Consider the following 14,079-nt stretch of genomic DNA (forward strand, 5'->3'; position numbering starts at 1 on the left):
GCAAAAAAAAAAGTTGACACCAAGAATTCATGCTAAAAACCGTTTGTTGCACACATTTGCAAGTGTGCCATTGCAGCTTATGCACATTTTTGCAAACGTGTGCAGAAAAAAAAAAAAGTTTAAATACAATTTTTTTTGCAGGCTAATGGGCAAGTGCTGGGAGATCTTTGTAAGTGGCGTGTCTCCAGTCTCTGATCATGAATATTTACAGCTGTTTGGTGATGTCAGGGGGCTGCACTTGATGCCCCCCATATCAAGGACATTTGCCCACCTATGGATGGGGGTCTGCCCAATGTGGCAAGAAGCTTTTTAAATTTTAATATAAAAATGTTAAACGGAATATATAATCAAACACTCCTATGCTCCAGATCCTGGGAAGAAAGGCACCTTTAACCCAGCAACACCATCACCAGCCAAAAAACATTTTGTTCCTGCTGAGCTCCTTCCCATTACAATTCTCAAGCCAATTATTGTGGTTTTGGCTCAGTTATGACCTGTGAGGTTTCTGAACATACAAGATTTTCCAAACGATACACAGAAAGTCACAAAATTTGACGAAGGTTTATTGACATTTCCTCTGTACAGACTCTTCTCCCCCTCCTTTTGAAAAAAAAAAAAAAAAAGTGAACAGCAGTAAAAGCTTTTAATGCATTACCTTTGCCATTTTATGTACATAAGGCATCAGAAGGCAGTATGTTATATAAAAACCTAAAAATGGACAGTAAAATATGGCAGGTACCCAACATCAGATCCATACCCTGCAGTCTTGCTTTGCGGGGTATTCAACTTCACATTGCCCAAACCTTCTCCTTTTACCCAGAACTAGATCTCCGAACATCAGCAAGAATGCAAGATCAGTTACTGGGGAAAGGCATTTGTTGCACTTAACTGAAACATTAAAAAAAAAAAAAATAATTCATAATCCAAGAAAGTCCATTCAAAAACTTTTGTTTTGGGTGCAAAGAAGTGCCGCGTGAAGATACACCCAACCACTCTGACCTTCTGTGAGCTTCCATTGTTGTCCCACGCTCTGTTCTAGTAAGGATTCAGGAAAGGCAGCTTATGGCAGATGAATTTAACACTTAGACGCAGCAAAATCAGAAGGGAACAGATGGATACCTTCAATGATAGACCGGCACAGAAAAGTTTTAGAATCAACTGCACATATATGCCAGATAACTCACCCAAAAAAAATAAAATCTTGAATAGACCTCCCCTTTAAATTCACTTGCGTTAACCCTTTTAAAAATCGCAAAAGCTTCAACTAGTCTTTATGCCGTCTCCCTGCCTCACCTGAGGACAAAATAAAAAAAATTGTGCGTAAATTCTTACCTTTAAAAAAAAAAAAAAATCCCCCTTCAATCCAACATAGGATAGAAATTCTTGTTCTTTATAACAATATATCATACAAAAGCAGGTTTGGATTAGTAGACTGCACCATGCACTGATGAATATGGACAATTTATGCATATACATGAAACAAATGCAACAGGTTTTTGTCATAAGGAACAGCTTGTGTCACAGTCAAGGAGTATCTAGAAGCCAAAATGCTAAATCATGGATGGTCCAAGCCATTTTTTTTTTCTATACAAAAGTTAAGACTACAATGTAGTGCCCCTTTTACATCCTTTTTACCACAGTAGTGTCTTGCAATTTTCCTCAACTATCCCAAGCAATCCCTTTGCTTGTACACCTCGCCTCAGATTTCAGGAATTGTATTCACTGCATTGGTTGAAGGCGAGGCATGCATCAGCCAAGAGTTGCGCCAACTGTCTCTGGAACAGTTTTGGCACAACATTTCAGAGATTTTCATAGCTTACACCAAAAAACGGACAGATAAAGAAGCTACAAATTTTGGGGGAAAAAAGATAAAAATCTGATGCCAACAATTCATGCTAAAAACAGTTTTTTGCACACATTTGCAAGCCAAAAAAAGCCTCCAAAAACATGCGTTTATAGTGGTTGGCTCGTCAAAACTTTGTTGCTTTTAGGAGTTCTAGCAGAACCTTCACATGGTACAACCTTCCAGGAGTGTCAGATGCTTAGTGGCCCGCCATCCTCAATGGTTCCTTTAGCCAGCCTCTATATCAGGGATATGCAATTAGTGGACCTCCAGCTGTTGCAGAACTTCAGATCCCATGAGGCATAGTAAGACTGCATGACACCCAGAGGCATGATGGGACTTTTAGTTTTGTAACATCTGGGAGGTCTGCCATTTGCAGATCCCTGCTCTACATCATTACTATATCCGGTAGTGACGTAGGACTAGCAGATTGAACCATAACCATGTGGTGTTGGAAGCAGGGGTTTGACACTCCTGGAAGGGTCAGCTACTATAGAATTACAGAAGGATGTATCTTGAAGATCACAAGGTTCAACTCTGCCACCTGCTGGAGAGGCAAATATTCAGAGGCTGCATCTTTACAAGAAATGCATTTAATATTTTTTTTAAAAGCGACCAGTTAAAAAAAAAATAAAAAAATTGGGGGAGTCATTGCTAGCCCTTCTGAAAAATCCTAGCTGCTTTTTTGCATCATAAAATATTCAGTAAAATTTAGCCAAATACACGCCAGGTGCACCAAAACAGTGTGCAAAGTTGAACACAGTTCACTCAGTTTATTTCTACGAGTCAGGGACAAGAGCAAAATCCTGCACTTGATACACCGCAACATGTTACACTTTAGCAGATGAGTGTGAGTGTGCAAATATGCGCTGAACCATATTTGTGTGCAGTGCAGCCCCCATGGAAACATGTTTGTTCAGGTGCATATGCAAGTTTGAATCAAGCCTTAAAAAAAAAAAAAAAAAAAAAGCAGAAGAGCTCAAATAGAAATTTCTGACCGCCTGCCAGCATGATGTAGAGAAGGACCCTTGGCCTTTGTGGGAACAGTGGTTTCTCTACAGATGACACCCCTGCAATCAAAGCTCATGCTACTTGTTGCAAAGCTCAATTTACAGGGACCTCTGCAGGAGGTATGGGGGGGGGGGGGGGGACACCCCTTGCTCCCTGCATGGAAGCAGTGTTCTCTGCAGAGGAGAAGATGCTCTAGTCAGCATTTAGCTGCTTTCTTCATATGAACTGTAAGGTTGCCTCTGCAGAGATACCACTGCTTCCACACAGGTAACTAGGGCTCTTTTCTACAGCATGCTGGCAGGTGACAGGAAGTTCTATGCTAAAGAATACGAACTGCAACTAGCATCTACAGAATGATAAATCCGCAATAGCAGCCACCATGTTTGTTTAACCAGTAGGGCCAAGTAACATGTGCTTCAACTGACAACACGGTCATAAAAAAAAAAAAAAAAAAAAAAAAAAAAGAAGGACATCAGAATTTTGGCATCCTGGCTCATACTGTAAAGTATATTGCAGACAATCTTCAACACTGCCATCATGTAACAGCTTAAGACTTCTCTAGTTCTAAAGCTCGGTTATATGAACTCTTTGAGAGAAGCCTACGTTGGTGTAAAAAGCAAAAGCAGATGTTTGCCAACAGATGGTTAAGTCTCAAATATTTCACACATTCTGACAAGTCCAGCCGCTTATTACCCAGTGGGTGCGAAGCCAAAAGTGTCACTTGAGTAGTAACTACCAGTCCACACGGTTCCTCAGCCCCAGAACAAGGAGGGCCAAACACTGCTATAGTATGAAAGTCATTTTGAACAATTGTTCCAGTCTTGAATCTGTCCACTGTAAGGGCCAGCTTTAACAAGTCAAGGGCCCTAATGGACAAGGGAAGATCTTCAAAGCATCTTAGTTTTTAGTACACCCTGTTACCCAGCTTATTTATACAAGCACAGATGTTTTAACTGTCCCACACCTGGCCTGGAAAAACACTGCGCTCCCCAATGTGCAAACACTGGTTTAAAAGTAACAAAAAAAAAAAAGAAAAAAAAAAAAAAGAAAAAAAATTTTAAATTTTAAAATCAAGGTTATGTTTAAGTCCCAAGTCAAAATACAAAGGCCCGGCACTCATTTAGCGGATGTGGGCCATTTCTTCCAAGAATGGAGTTTTCATGCATCCAGTGCAGAGCTGATCCATCCACAAAGGTGCTTCGTGCTGCAGCGGGGTGCGGCGGGGGAAGAAGATATAGTTTAAGTCGTAGTTCAGGAGGCAGCTGACAGAGGCCATGTAGAGATCAGAGAAGCGGCAGAGGCGGCGGGAGAAGTAGGTGGGGTTGTGGCAGGTTCGGAAAATACTACCAAACTGAGGGTTGAAGAGGTTCTTTGTCACTGCCCTGTAAAAGAAAAAATAAAATAAAGTCTCAAATGGATTCTACTTTTTTTGTATTAACAGGAAAATAAAGAATACTATTAGAACACACAGGACAGTTTCCAGTCCTACATAGTGGAAAATGTTACAATTCCATGATTGGGTAGTTTAGAATACAGGCTGCAACAGAACTGCCCATTTGAAGGGGTGACCATTCAGCTTCTACCTGGAGCTTTCAGCTATAGCTTATTATTGTACACTTCAAAGTGGAGCTGAAATTTGTTCCTTCAACAGTCCCCCATTCTTCAGCATATACTGGAGAATGTCATTCAGCAGTTTCAGGAGGACATAACTCTTATGCATGCAGTCAGTCATCTTGGCACACAGGGACCATGCCAGCGATGGAAGCCAACCTGTGCATGACAGCTCAGTTTACATGCCACAGGAGACAGCAAGCAGGCAGGTTTTTTTTATATTGTAGAAGAGAAATTGCATGTCTCCACAGCTGAAGGGCCTGCCTGTATGCAGTTTTTAACAGTGGGACTTAACTTCCACACTAAACTTAGTTTGAGAAATCCATGACCATATAACAATTACTCTATTTAGGAGTTTTTAGAAAGGGAACTAAAGTTAAAAGTTAACCCTCTCCTTCAATGGTTTAAGGTCACTCACCAGCATCTCCCAGGCTTTCTGCAGGTGCCAGGTTGTGGCAGTGTTAATTGGCCAGCGTGGAATGACATCACTGCTGCGCACACAAGTTTTGCTAGAATGTAAACTTAACTGCATGCACAGCTCACTATACAGTAGCTTTATTCTACTGCAGAAGAGAAATTGCATGTCAATTTACAAATGAAGAGCCAGCCTGCTAATTTTTTTAAATGGTGACTTTAGTTCACTTGAGGCCTAGTTTAGGCCCCTTTCACACTGACCTGAACGGGTGCTCCATAGAGCTCTATGGAGCGTCGGATGTCAGCTGACATCCGACCCGCTCCGAAAAAGTGTAATGGAGGAAAAAGCTATTTTTCCATCTGTCTGCGTATCGGAACGGGTGACGGGCACTGCGGCCGTCTTGATCCGATCTCCCATAGGGGAGAGCGGCGCTGTGACAGGTCTGTCCCTGCGCAGTGATGGACCTGTCATCTCCCTGCTCAACAGGGATCGACATAGTGATCCCTGCTGAGCAAACGGATATCCACGGGGTGGATCAGAACTGATCCACCCCGTGTGAAAGGACCCTTACACTGGAGAGAGAGGAAAAAAAAAAAAAAAAAAAAAAAAAACACACACACGGTTGAGGCTGCTGCTCTCTAAAAAGGTTCCTAGTCTCCTCCTCCCATACGCCTCACCAGGACTTCTCCAGAGCTTCTCCCATCCTCTAGAGCAGGGATATGCAATTAGCGGACCTCCAGCTGTTGCTGACAGCCACAAGAATGACACTCAGAGGTAGAGGCATGATGGGACTTGTAGTTTTGCAACAGCTGGAGCACCACTAATCGCATATTCCTGCTCTAGAGCAGGGACATGCAATTAGACCTCCAGATGTTGCAGAACTACAAGTCCCATGGGGCATAGTATGACTGACAGCCACAAGAATGACACCCAGAGGTACGATGGGGTAGTTTTCCAACAGCTGGAGGCCAGCTAATTGCATATCTACGCTCTAGAAATACCTTCCCTAGTCTGTCCACCTTTAAGCGATCCCCGAAAACGCAGCTCTTCAGGGAAGCATATCCCACCTTCACCCAACTGAACGTCAACTCTCCCATCATCCCCTGTTAACCTTTCTACCCCTTGGCTGTCCTTATTAGAGTGTAAGCTCTCAGGAGCTAAGCCCTCCTGATCCCCTTGTAACTACTTTCTACCTTTATAATGTAAAGCACTGCGCAAACTGTTGGCAATATAAGAATCCTGAATACATTTTTACTGCCTCCTGATAGCAAGTGAACATGTCCAGCCACCAGGTTAGTGCACACTCCCACATTGTGGAAAATGGGTGGGACTTTAAATGAGGCCATGATTTGATAAAATCATGTGCTAGCCCTTGGCCAATTTATTTTTCCCAACACAATAACACTTTAAATGAGGCATATGGCTACAGTAATCAAGTAGAAAAGCAGTATCAAGTTAGCATAAAAACACGCAGAACAGACATGAACTAAAAAAGTTTAAGCAGTATCAGACATAATGTATAGATGCCTTTGAGTTCATGTTTACTCTGCATGTAATATGTCAAAATCAAAACTTATTACTGCTTTTCTACTTTATTACTGTAGCCACATGCCTCATTTAAAGTCCGAAACCCTCCTTCTCTACACTCACATTGTGGCAAAATGTATACCACTGGTTGTGTTCAGCAGCAGTACTCAGTACCATCACCAAAACATAACCCATTCCAGCGAATAGGGCTGCCTTGGAACAGTGTGTAATGCATGTGGCTGCAGCACAGTAGGAATTCAATGGTTAAAACTGGCATCGAGAAAGCCACCTGTAAAATGCCTCTGAAATTTTTATCTGCGTTTTTAAGTTGCTTTTCTGAGGGATGGCCATACAAGAAGAAGAATAAGAAGAAAAGCCACCTCCTTGGCTCTGTTAATAGCTTCAGTACTTTTGAGTCCAACCGGAAATAATGAAGATTGGAACACCTGAGTAACGTCACAAGTCTTTAAAAATCGGCAGACTTGTCAAGGCATGGACTGCAAGAACTGTAGCCAGAGGGTCAGTATGACAGTCAAAGCAGCACCTACTTGCTAAATTCAGGAGTGCCGATGACCAGAAGGAAGGAAGAAGTACATAAAAAGGCAGTCATATGCGAGTGTAGAGGAGCACACAAACAGGGATCAGCCATACAGAATTATAGGCAAGTACCTGAGCTCTTGTCTTTCCCTCATCCAGTCTTGTAGAATCTGCTGCGACTCCGGATCACGGAAGTTCTGTAAGGGAACAACACTTACTGAGAACGGCCTCTGCAGATCAGATTTCTGACAGCCCATAAACAGATGCAACCACCCGCATCTTCTATTGAGGAAAGAAGCCTGCCAACATACACTCTACTACTGGTAAAAATCACACAAGTAAACTCTGATGGACAAGACAGATTTATGGCCTTGAGATACACAGAACACATATTTTAGCTGAACAAGACAGCAACTCTACAGGACATCAGAAGAGGAATAGAAGAGCTACAGATGTCATCACACCGCTCAACTGAATCCGGAAGAGAACAGAAGTTGAGAAACAGATGTGCAATTTCACGCCTTAAAAAAAAAAAAAAAAAAAAAAAAAAAAAGGGGTCATGGGTAACCGGATAACCAACTCCTGTAGTCCTCCCCATTATGTTTATTAGAAAAACAGAACTTGCTTAACTACTTCCCACCCGGTCAATGTACATATATGGCCGGGTGGGAGCTCTACTTCTGAGGAAGTTCAGGAACGTCCTTCAGAAGGAGGGGGGGGATCACGCACATGCGCAGCAGCGCGATCCCGATGTGCTCGTGTCACCCGGACACGGTGCATATCGGATGGGCAGGAGGGCTCTGATTGGCCCTCCTGATCACATGACGGCCATGTCCAATCACGGCAGTCATGTGATGTAAACAGCTGGTTGCTAGGCAATCGGCTCTCCTCACACGGAAGTCGTTGCTGAGGAGAGGAGAGCAGATCGCTGCAGCCGGATGGTGATCAGAGAGTACGAGCGTTTTACAGCTTTTTACTAACTGATCACCGGTCTAGTATAAACCTACAGTGTAAACACACATGTCACCACACATGTCAAAAAAAAAAAAAAAAAAACACACACACGTCTCCCACTAAAATCACATGTTCCAATGATTATCTGCACACATGTACGTGATCATACAAACCTATTATACACTTAACAGAATTTTTTCTACCAAAAACCATGTAGCAGAATACATTTTGGCTTAAATTTATGACAATTTGGTTTTATTGGATTTCTTTTAAAATAGAAAGAAAATAGTTTTTTCTAAATTTCCGCTTTTTTGTGCTTATATCGCAAAAAATAAAAAAAAAAGCCGAGTCGTGAATAAATACTACCAAAATAAAGCTCTATTTGTGCGAACAAAATGATAAAAATTTCATTTGGGTACAGTGTAGCATGACCGCGCAATTGTCATTGAAAGTGCGAAAGCGCTGAAAGCTGAAAATTGGGCTGGGAAGGAAGGCGTTTAAGTGCCCGGTATTGAAGTGGTTAAAGTCATTTTTCTGTTTATTAAAAAGCCAACAGAAAAAAAAAAAAACCCACACACCCCACACCTGTCCCAGGATCCAGCCACCGAACCCCCCGTTCTTCCTCTCCCCAGCACCACAAGTGTGGGCACCCAGCTGTGACTGCACTGCGCCAACACAATGGCTGGGCAATCTTCTGGGACCAGTGACGTGTCCCAGAAAAATCACTGGAGGGTAGGGGGGAAGAGGAGAACTTCCACTTGAGTTGCCGAGGCTGCCAGAGCAGAAGTGAGAACTGGGTACCCACTACCCCCCCAAAAAAAACAAAAAAACAAAAAAAAAAAAAAAAAATGGCATGGCAAATATTGCATGCAAGGAGGCAAGGAGTGCTTAAAGCAGAACTTCCACTTTTGGGTGGAACTCTGCTTTAACCACTTGCCTACTGGGCAATTACACCTTTCTGCCCAGGAAAATTTTCAGCTTTTAGTGCTGTTGAATGACAATTGCATGGTCATGCAACACTGTACAAGAATGAATAAATGCTTAGTTAGAGGGTGCTTTTTTTGTTGGCATTTAATTACCAGTTTATTTTTCTCCCATTTAACAAAAAAAATAAAAAGGAAGCAATTTCTCATTCACCGATCTGGCTGCCCCGATAGGTGGCAACGCTGGTAGGCACTGACAGGCAGGACCAACCATGACACTGAAGATTAGCACTCCAATGTTCAGTGTAGATGTCCTGTGTGGATTTGCTGGTTATCGGCTCTCCTCACGCTGACAGAGCAGAGGATTGCCAGTAACCGGCAAATCCTGTTTTCACTGATCAGCTGGTCACATGGCAACAAGACACTGTGATTGGTCCTTTACCCCAATCTGATCAGCTGTGTCCTAAGCACACTGATCAGATGCCTGATGCGCAGGCAGCGCAAACACAGAAGGACATCCATAAATGCCAACCCGCGCTGTAGCAGTCTTCCACCTATAGCGTTGGCAGGAAGAGGTTAAATATGGCTATACATATATGCATTTTTTTGGCAAATACAGATTCTGTGAAAATGTACAAGGATTGGTAATGGTCTTCCCTTTAAAAAAAAAAATATTAATTTTTGAGACAAAGGTTTTTTGCAAGTTAGCCCGCAAAAGCTTTGCAAACGCAATCAGTTTGTTGCAGGTACAGTGCCAGGCTCCTGCAGATTCTTCCTCCAGCTGTATTCATGCAAGGTATGGGCTTTCAGTTTGACCTTTCACACACTTGGGCGTTTTTTTTTTTTGGTGCTTTAGTGCTAGAAATGGACTCTGCAACGTGCCCGCCTCCCATTCATTGCGGTGTTTTTCCACACTGGAGTGGTGCGCTTGCGGGACGTTCCAAAAAGTCATGCAAGCAGCATCTTTGGGGCTGGTTGGGAGTGATGCATTTAGCGCTCCCAAAAACGAAAGCACCCATACATTCCGAAGCACGGCAAAATGGAAGTTAACCCTTTTTGGGGTTAAAAGAGCCCCACTAGCAGCCAAAAAGCAGCGCAAAACACTCAAAACGAGCGGCGCTTTAGTGCAAATGGCAGGCACTGTCATTTCACAAGGGGTATTAAAGTCCTAGAGGGAAATTTTTCTTTTTTTTTTTAAACAAAACAAACCCCCACCACACAGGATTACAATCCAGCTGATCACATCTCATTTGCACCATGTTACACCCCAGGTACCCCTTCACACAGGCCGGGTCTGGTTTCTCAGCAGGGAATCTATCCGCTGATCCCTTGGCCAAGCAGAATGGCCAGACAGGTCCATGTCTGCTCAGCTAACGCAGACCTCTATGGGCATTTGGGTGTAAAATGGAAAGCTGGTTTACATCCAACTGCCCCACAAGCCATTCACGTGGAGGGTAACAGAGCCCCTAGTTATTTTTTTTGCCTGATTAGATGTAGCTGGGTGCAAATAGACACAAATGCCACTACCCATAAAGAAGAACGGAGGGTCTGCTCAGGTATGCCTGAAAGACAGACTGACCTGATGAGGTCCCCTTCACACAATTGGTGCAAAGTATGGGTGTAAGATGCAGGGGGGGAGCCTTTAAAAGGCAATTTTTTGGGGGGGGGGTGGAGTCTTCAAAAAAAAGGGATTTAATAAAAAAGTTTTGTACTTGTATTTCAGCCTACGTGTTAAAAAAAAAAAAAAAAAAAAAAAAGCAAACAAACTGATTGCTCAATATTTGATAATCATTGTCTATTGCAGAGTGATGGGAAATCCAAAAAGATAATAGTCACAGGTACACCAAAGGAAGGGGAAACCAATTTTTGATGTCCATCGCTTATAAGGAGATTGCCCCCTTACTTTGCTGCATCTCTGGGACAGGGCGACCACATAGCTTATCCAATCTCTATTTCATCACAGGAAAAAACAAGCTGTGCCAGCATGAAATTCCACACATTTTATAGTAGAGTACACTCCTACCTGCATACGCTCCAGCAGACCAGTCAGTGCCTGCATCCAAGTCAGGGACTGAGAGTATTGCTCAGTGTTAACAATTTTTGTTTCACTCTCCAACTCCGGTACAATGGCTCCTGTCCTCCAGCCATGACGCAACATCAGATCCTTGGGGAAAAACAGCAGAAGGGTTACCAGGAGATATACAGGAAGCAGGTATTACATGTTTCGAAAAAAAACGGAAGAGGTGACACTTACTGCAAGGTCACTATATAGGTGGTCCCCAAAATATAACACTCTAGAACCTCTCCAGCCAGTCAAACGAAGGAAATCAAATAGGTTTCCCTGGGGAGAGAGAAAAAAAAAAAAGTATACATTACACTTCGTTAAGTGGATTATGGTTCTTATATCATGTTGAGGTTTTTTTTGGGCAGGAAAGTTTAGTATATGCAATTTTTTTTAGACTTTCTACATAAAAGGCAAAAATTGTGGTAAATGCAAGGAGTTGAGCTCTTGGGAGGACTGATTTACTACAACACCAACAGCTTTGGCTGCAAGTAGACCAAAGCAGCAGAATATCGGAAAGCACAAAGCGAAGGAGTTGCATTCCTTTTTTTCTCCCTATGCTGGAATAGAGAGCATATTCATTTATAGTTTTGACAATACTTTAGTCAACACATAGTAGGTTATGCATTAACAGATGTATGTATGTATGTATGTATGTATGTATGTATGTATGTATGTATGTATGTATGTATGTATGTATGTATGTATGTATGCATTAAAATTTGCATGTCTACCCCACCTCCACAGACCACTGGACACTAAATGAACAAGACAAACAATGACTTGGGCCAAAGCTATGCCTTGTAACTCACAAGACCATGGCTCCTGCTTCTAACAGACTTAAAAGTTGAACTCCAATAATAGACTGCTAGCACATTGTCAAGACAGGAACCGAGAGGCATCGCCACACACCTTTGTTATTTAAGAGCCCCACCAAGATGGACACTCCATTATGGAAAAACCGACGGTTTAGCACATTAAAAAACAGAGTACAGGAAGGTAAGGTCAAAAAGCTGACCTAGTTGAAGGAAAGAAAATTGAAAAGCCCAAATAACCTCCTAGATGAGGACTAGATGAGGACTGGCACGTGCATATTAAACATTTGTTCAGTTATTTTTTTTTTTTTTGGAAGCTCGTGAAATTATGTGTAGGCATCTCTAAGGACCATCTTTTCACTGTTATGTCTGATAATCAGAATTTTGTTAAGATTTGCTTTACTGCAAGGGTGTACACATTGAATTTAGGAGCCGGTCAATCCAATACAGGAGCCAGCAGAATTTTTATAGGATTCTGCTCCACTGACAACCTCAAAAGTTAGGTGCCAGCTGTACTTAAAAGCATTGGCTACCTGGGATTTGTACAGTCTATGTAAATCTCAACACTTCCATTTGCTCCCTGTGAATAATATAATCTAATACATATAGTGTTGTGCATTCTGCCAGATTCTCAAGCAACCCAATTCATGAAGGGGGTGGGGGGGGGGGGGGGGGGGGGGGATTATGTATTGCACATTTTATTGTGCCCCAACATATTTTAAGGCCAGTGTCATACACATTATAAATATATATATTTTTGCACACACCTCAGGTTTTTTTTATTTCCACTTTGGACCAGACACCTATGGTATGATACCTACAGAGCCCTTAAACCGCGGCACTTTTTGCCCACTAGCGGGGTGATGTTAACGCAAAAGAGTTAAGTACCCGTGTTGCGGCACTTCCAAATAGCTTTTGAAGTGTCCCCCGTTCATTTCAATAGGCACGGCATTTTGGGAGCGCTAAATACAGCGCTCCCAGACCACCCCAAAGGTTGCTGCTTGCAGGACTTTTCCTAACATTCTGCAAGCACACCACCACAGTAAAAATCACACCGAAATGAATGGGAGGCGGTTTTCCAGGCACCATTTAAAAAAAAAAAATAAATATATAAAACCCCACCACACACCTCAGTGTGAAAGAGGTTTTATTATTGGATCTGACATTGCCTCTTCAGAAACATTAGCCGTATTGTCTTGTAATAGGTACATTTCCTGCAAATAGATAACCTCTTAACTACTAATTTAGGACTTCCTTCCCATACTTCATACAAGCCTTTAATGTTATCAGCTAGCCTGCCAAAACAAAGTCCTTAGACAGTAGACCATGCCAGAACCTGGACTCAAAGACCATTATTCATAGTTTAATTACTGTAAAGTCTCCTACACCCACTGTTTGTACAAGACGGGTCTCCAAAACAGCAAACAGGACATACGTGTTCACAGACATGCATGGACGCGCCGTTAACCCTTTGCACCCTGGGTTTTTATTATACAGCGATTAGATTCACTGCAAACCTCAGCAAAGCAATGAAATGGAAAACTGGGCAGCGGGACATCATTTGACACGCAGGCAGAGGGCAGTTTGAACAAGCCTTTTGTTCCTCTGGCTTCTATAGGAATCACGTAGCCTGCATGTTCAGCGATGGGAAAAAAAAATGAGGAAACAAAAAAGCCAGCATGATCCCCCACTTGTCTTCTGTGTCCGTCAAGGCATCCTCATTACGTATAGAATTGTTATACAAATCACGGTCACTCTTCAGATTGAAAGTAAACTTGGCCCTTCTAAAGAATTCTAGACATGGCTCTGTTTACAGATAGAGTGGGGAAGGTTCCTGAGCTGCATGAAAAATACCAATGACATCAAGCATGTCAGCAAACACAAGAGGGCCTAACAGGGCTCTATACACACCCAAATATATAACGGCAGCTCAGCACTGTCAAACTCCTTAACCCCTTGCTGCTTACACATGTGCGGTGGTACAGATGCTGCACATAAGCGTCAATAGGTGGCAGAGCTATGTGTCAGTATGCTCAAAGCAGTGAGATTAATGGCAACTCTTGGTTGTCATTGACAGCTCAGCCAATCACAATGACCCCATGAAATTGGCTTGGAGTGCCACAGCTAATGCTCTGGCGATTTACTGAAGTGGAAGCCGGAATTTAAAGAGCTCATCCTAGCACAATAAATGATACTGAGAGGAGATGCCATGCAATCAGCCGTGTGAGGTCTAAGGCCTGTTCACAGGCAAAATGAGTCAGTCCATAGGCTCAGAGGAGCCGAGCACCTGATTGGCAGAGAGGTGGTTTAGGGATAGGAAAGCGAATAACTACTCACTTTCCTAACACAGCTCAGTGACCTGCGAACGCCCAGCATGGCAA

General features: G+C 42.7%; 1 protein-coding gene across 1 annotated transcript in view; it reads right to left on the reverse strand.

The window, feature by feature from the left end:
- Positions 1-542: 542 nt before the first annotated feature.
- LOC143980756 (5'-nucleotidase domain-containing protein 2-like) overlaps positions 543-14,079 on the reverse strand; it is a 62,013-nt gene continuing 48,476 nt past the window's right edge. Inside the window, exons 11-14 of the mRNA XM_077479027.1 lie at positions 11,076-11,162; positions 10,845-10,985; positions 7,077-7,141; positions 543-4,236 (exon numbers count right to left, since the gene is read on the reverse strand). Coding sequence (XP_077335153.1) covers positions 3,975-4,236; positions 7,077-7,141; positions 10,845-10,985; positions 11,076-11,162 — 555 coding nt within the window. The 3' untranslated portion in view covers positions 543-3,974. The remainder of the gene's footprint in view (positions 4,237-7,076; positions 7,142-10,844; positions 10,986-11,075; positions 11,163-14,079) is intronic.

The sequence above is a fragment of the Lithobates pipiens genome, unplaced genomic scaffold (assembly GCF_037356315.1).
Source record: "Lithobates pipiens isolate NorthernLeopardFrog02 unplaced genomic scaffold, aLitPip1_a1.2 Scaffold_1, whole genome shotgun sequence".
NCBI classification, from domain to species: Eukaryota; Metazoa; Chordata; class Amphibia; order Anura; family Ranidae; genus Lithobates; species Lithobates pipiens.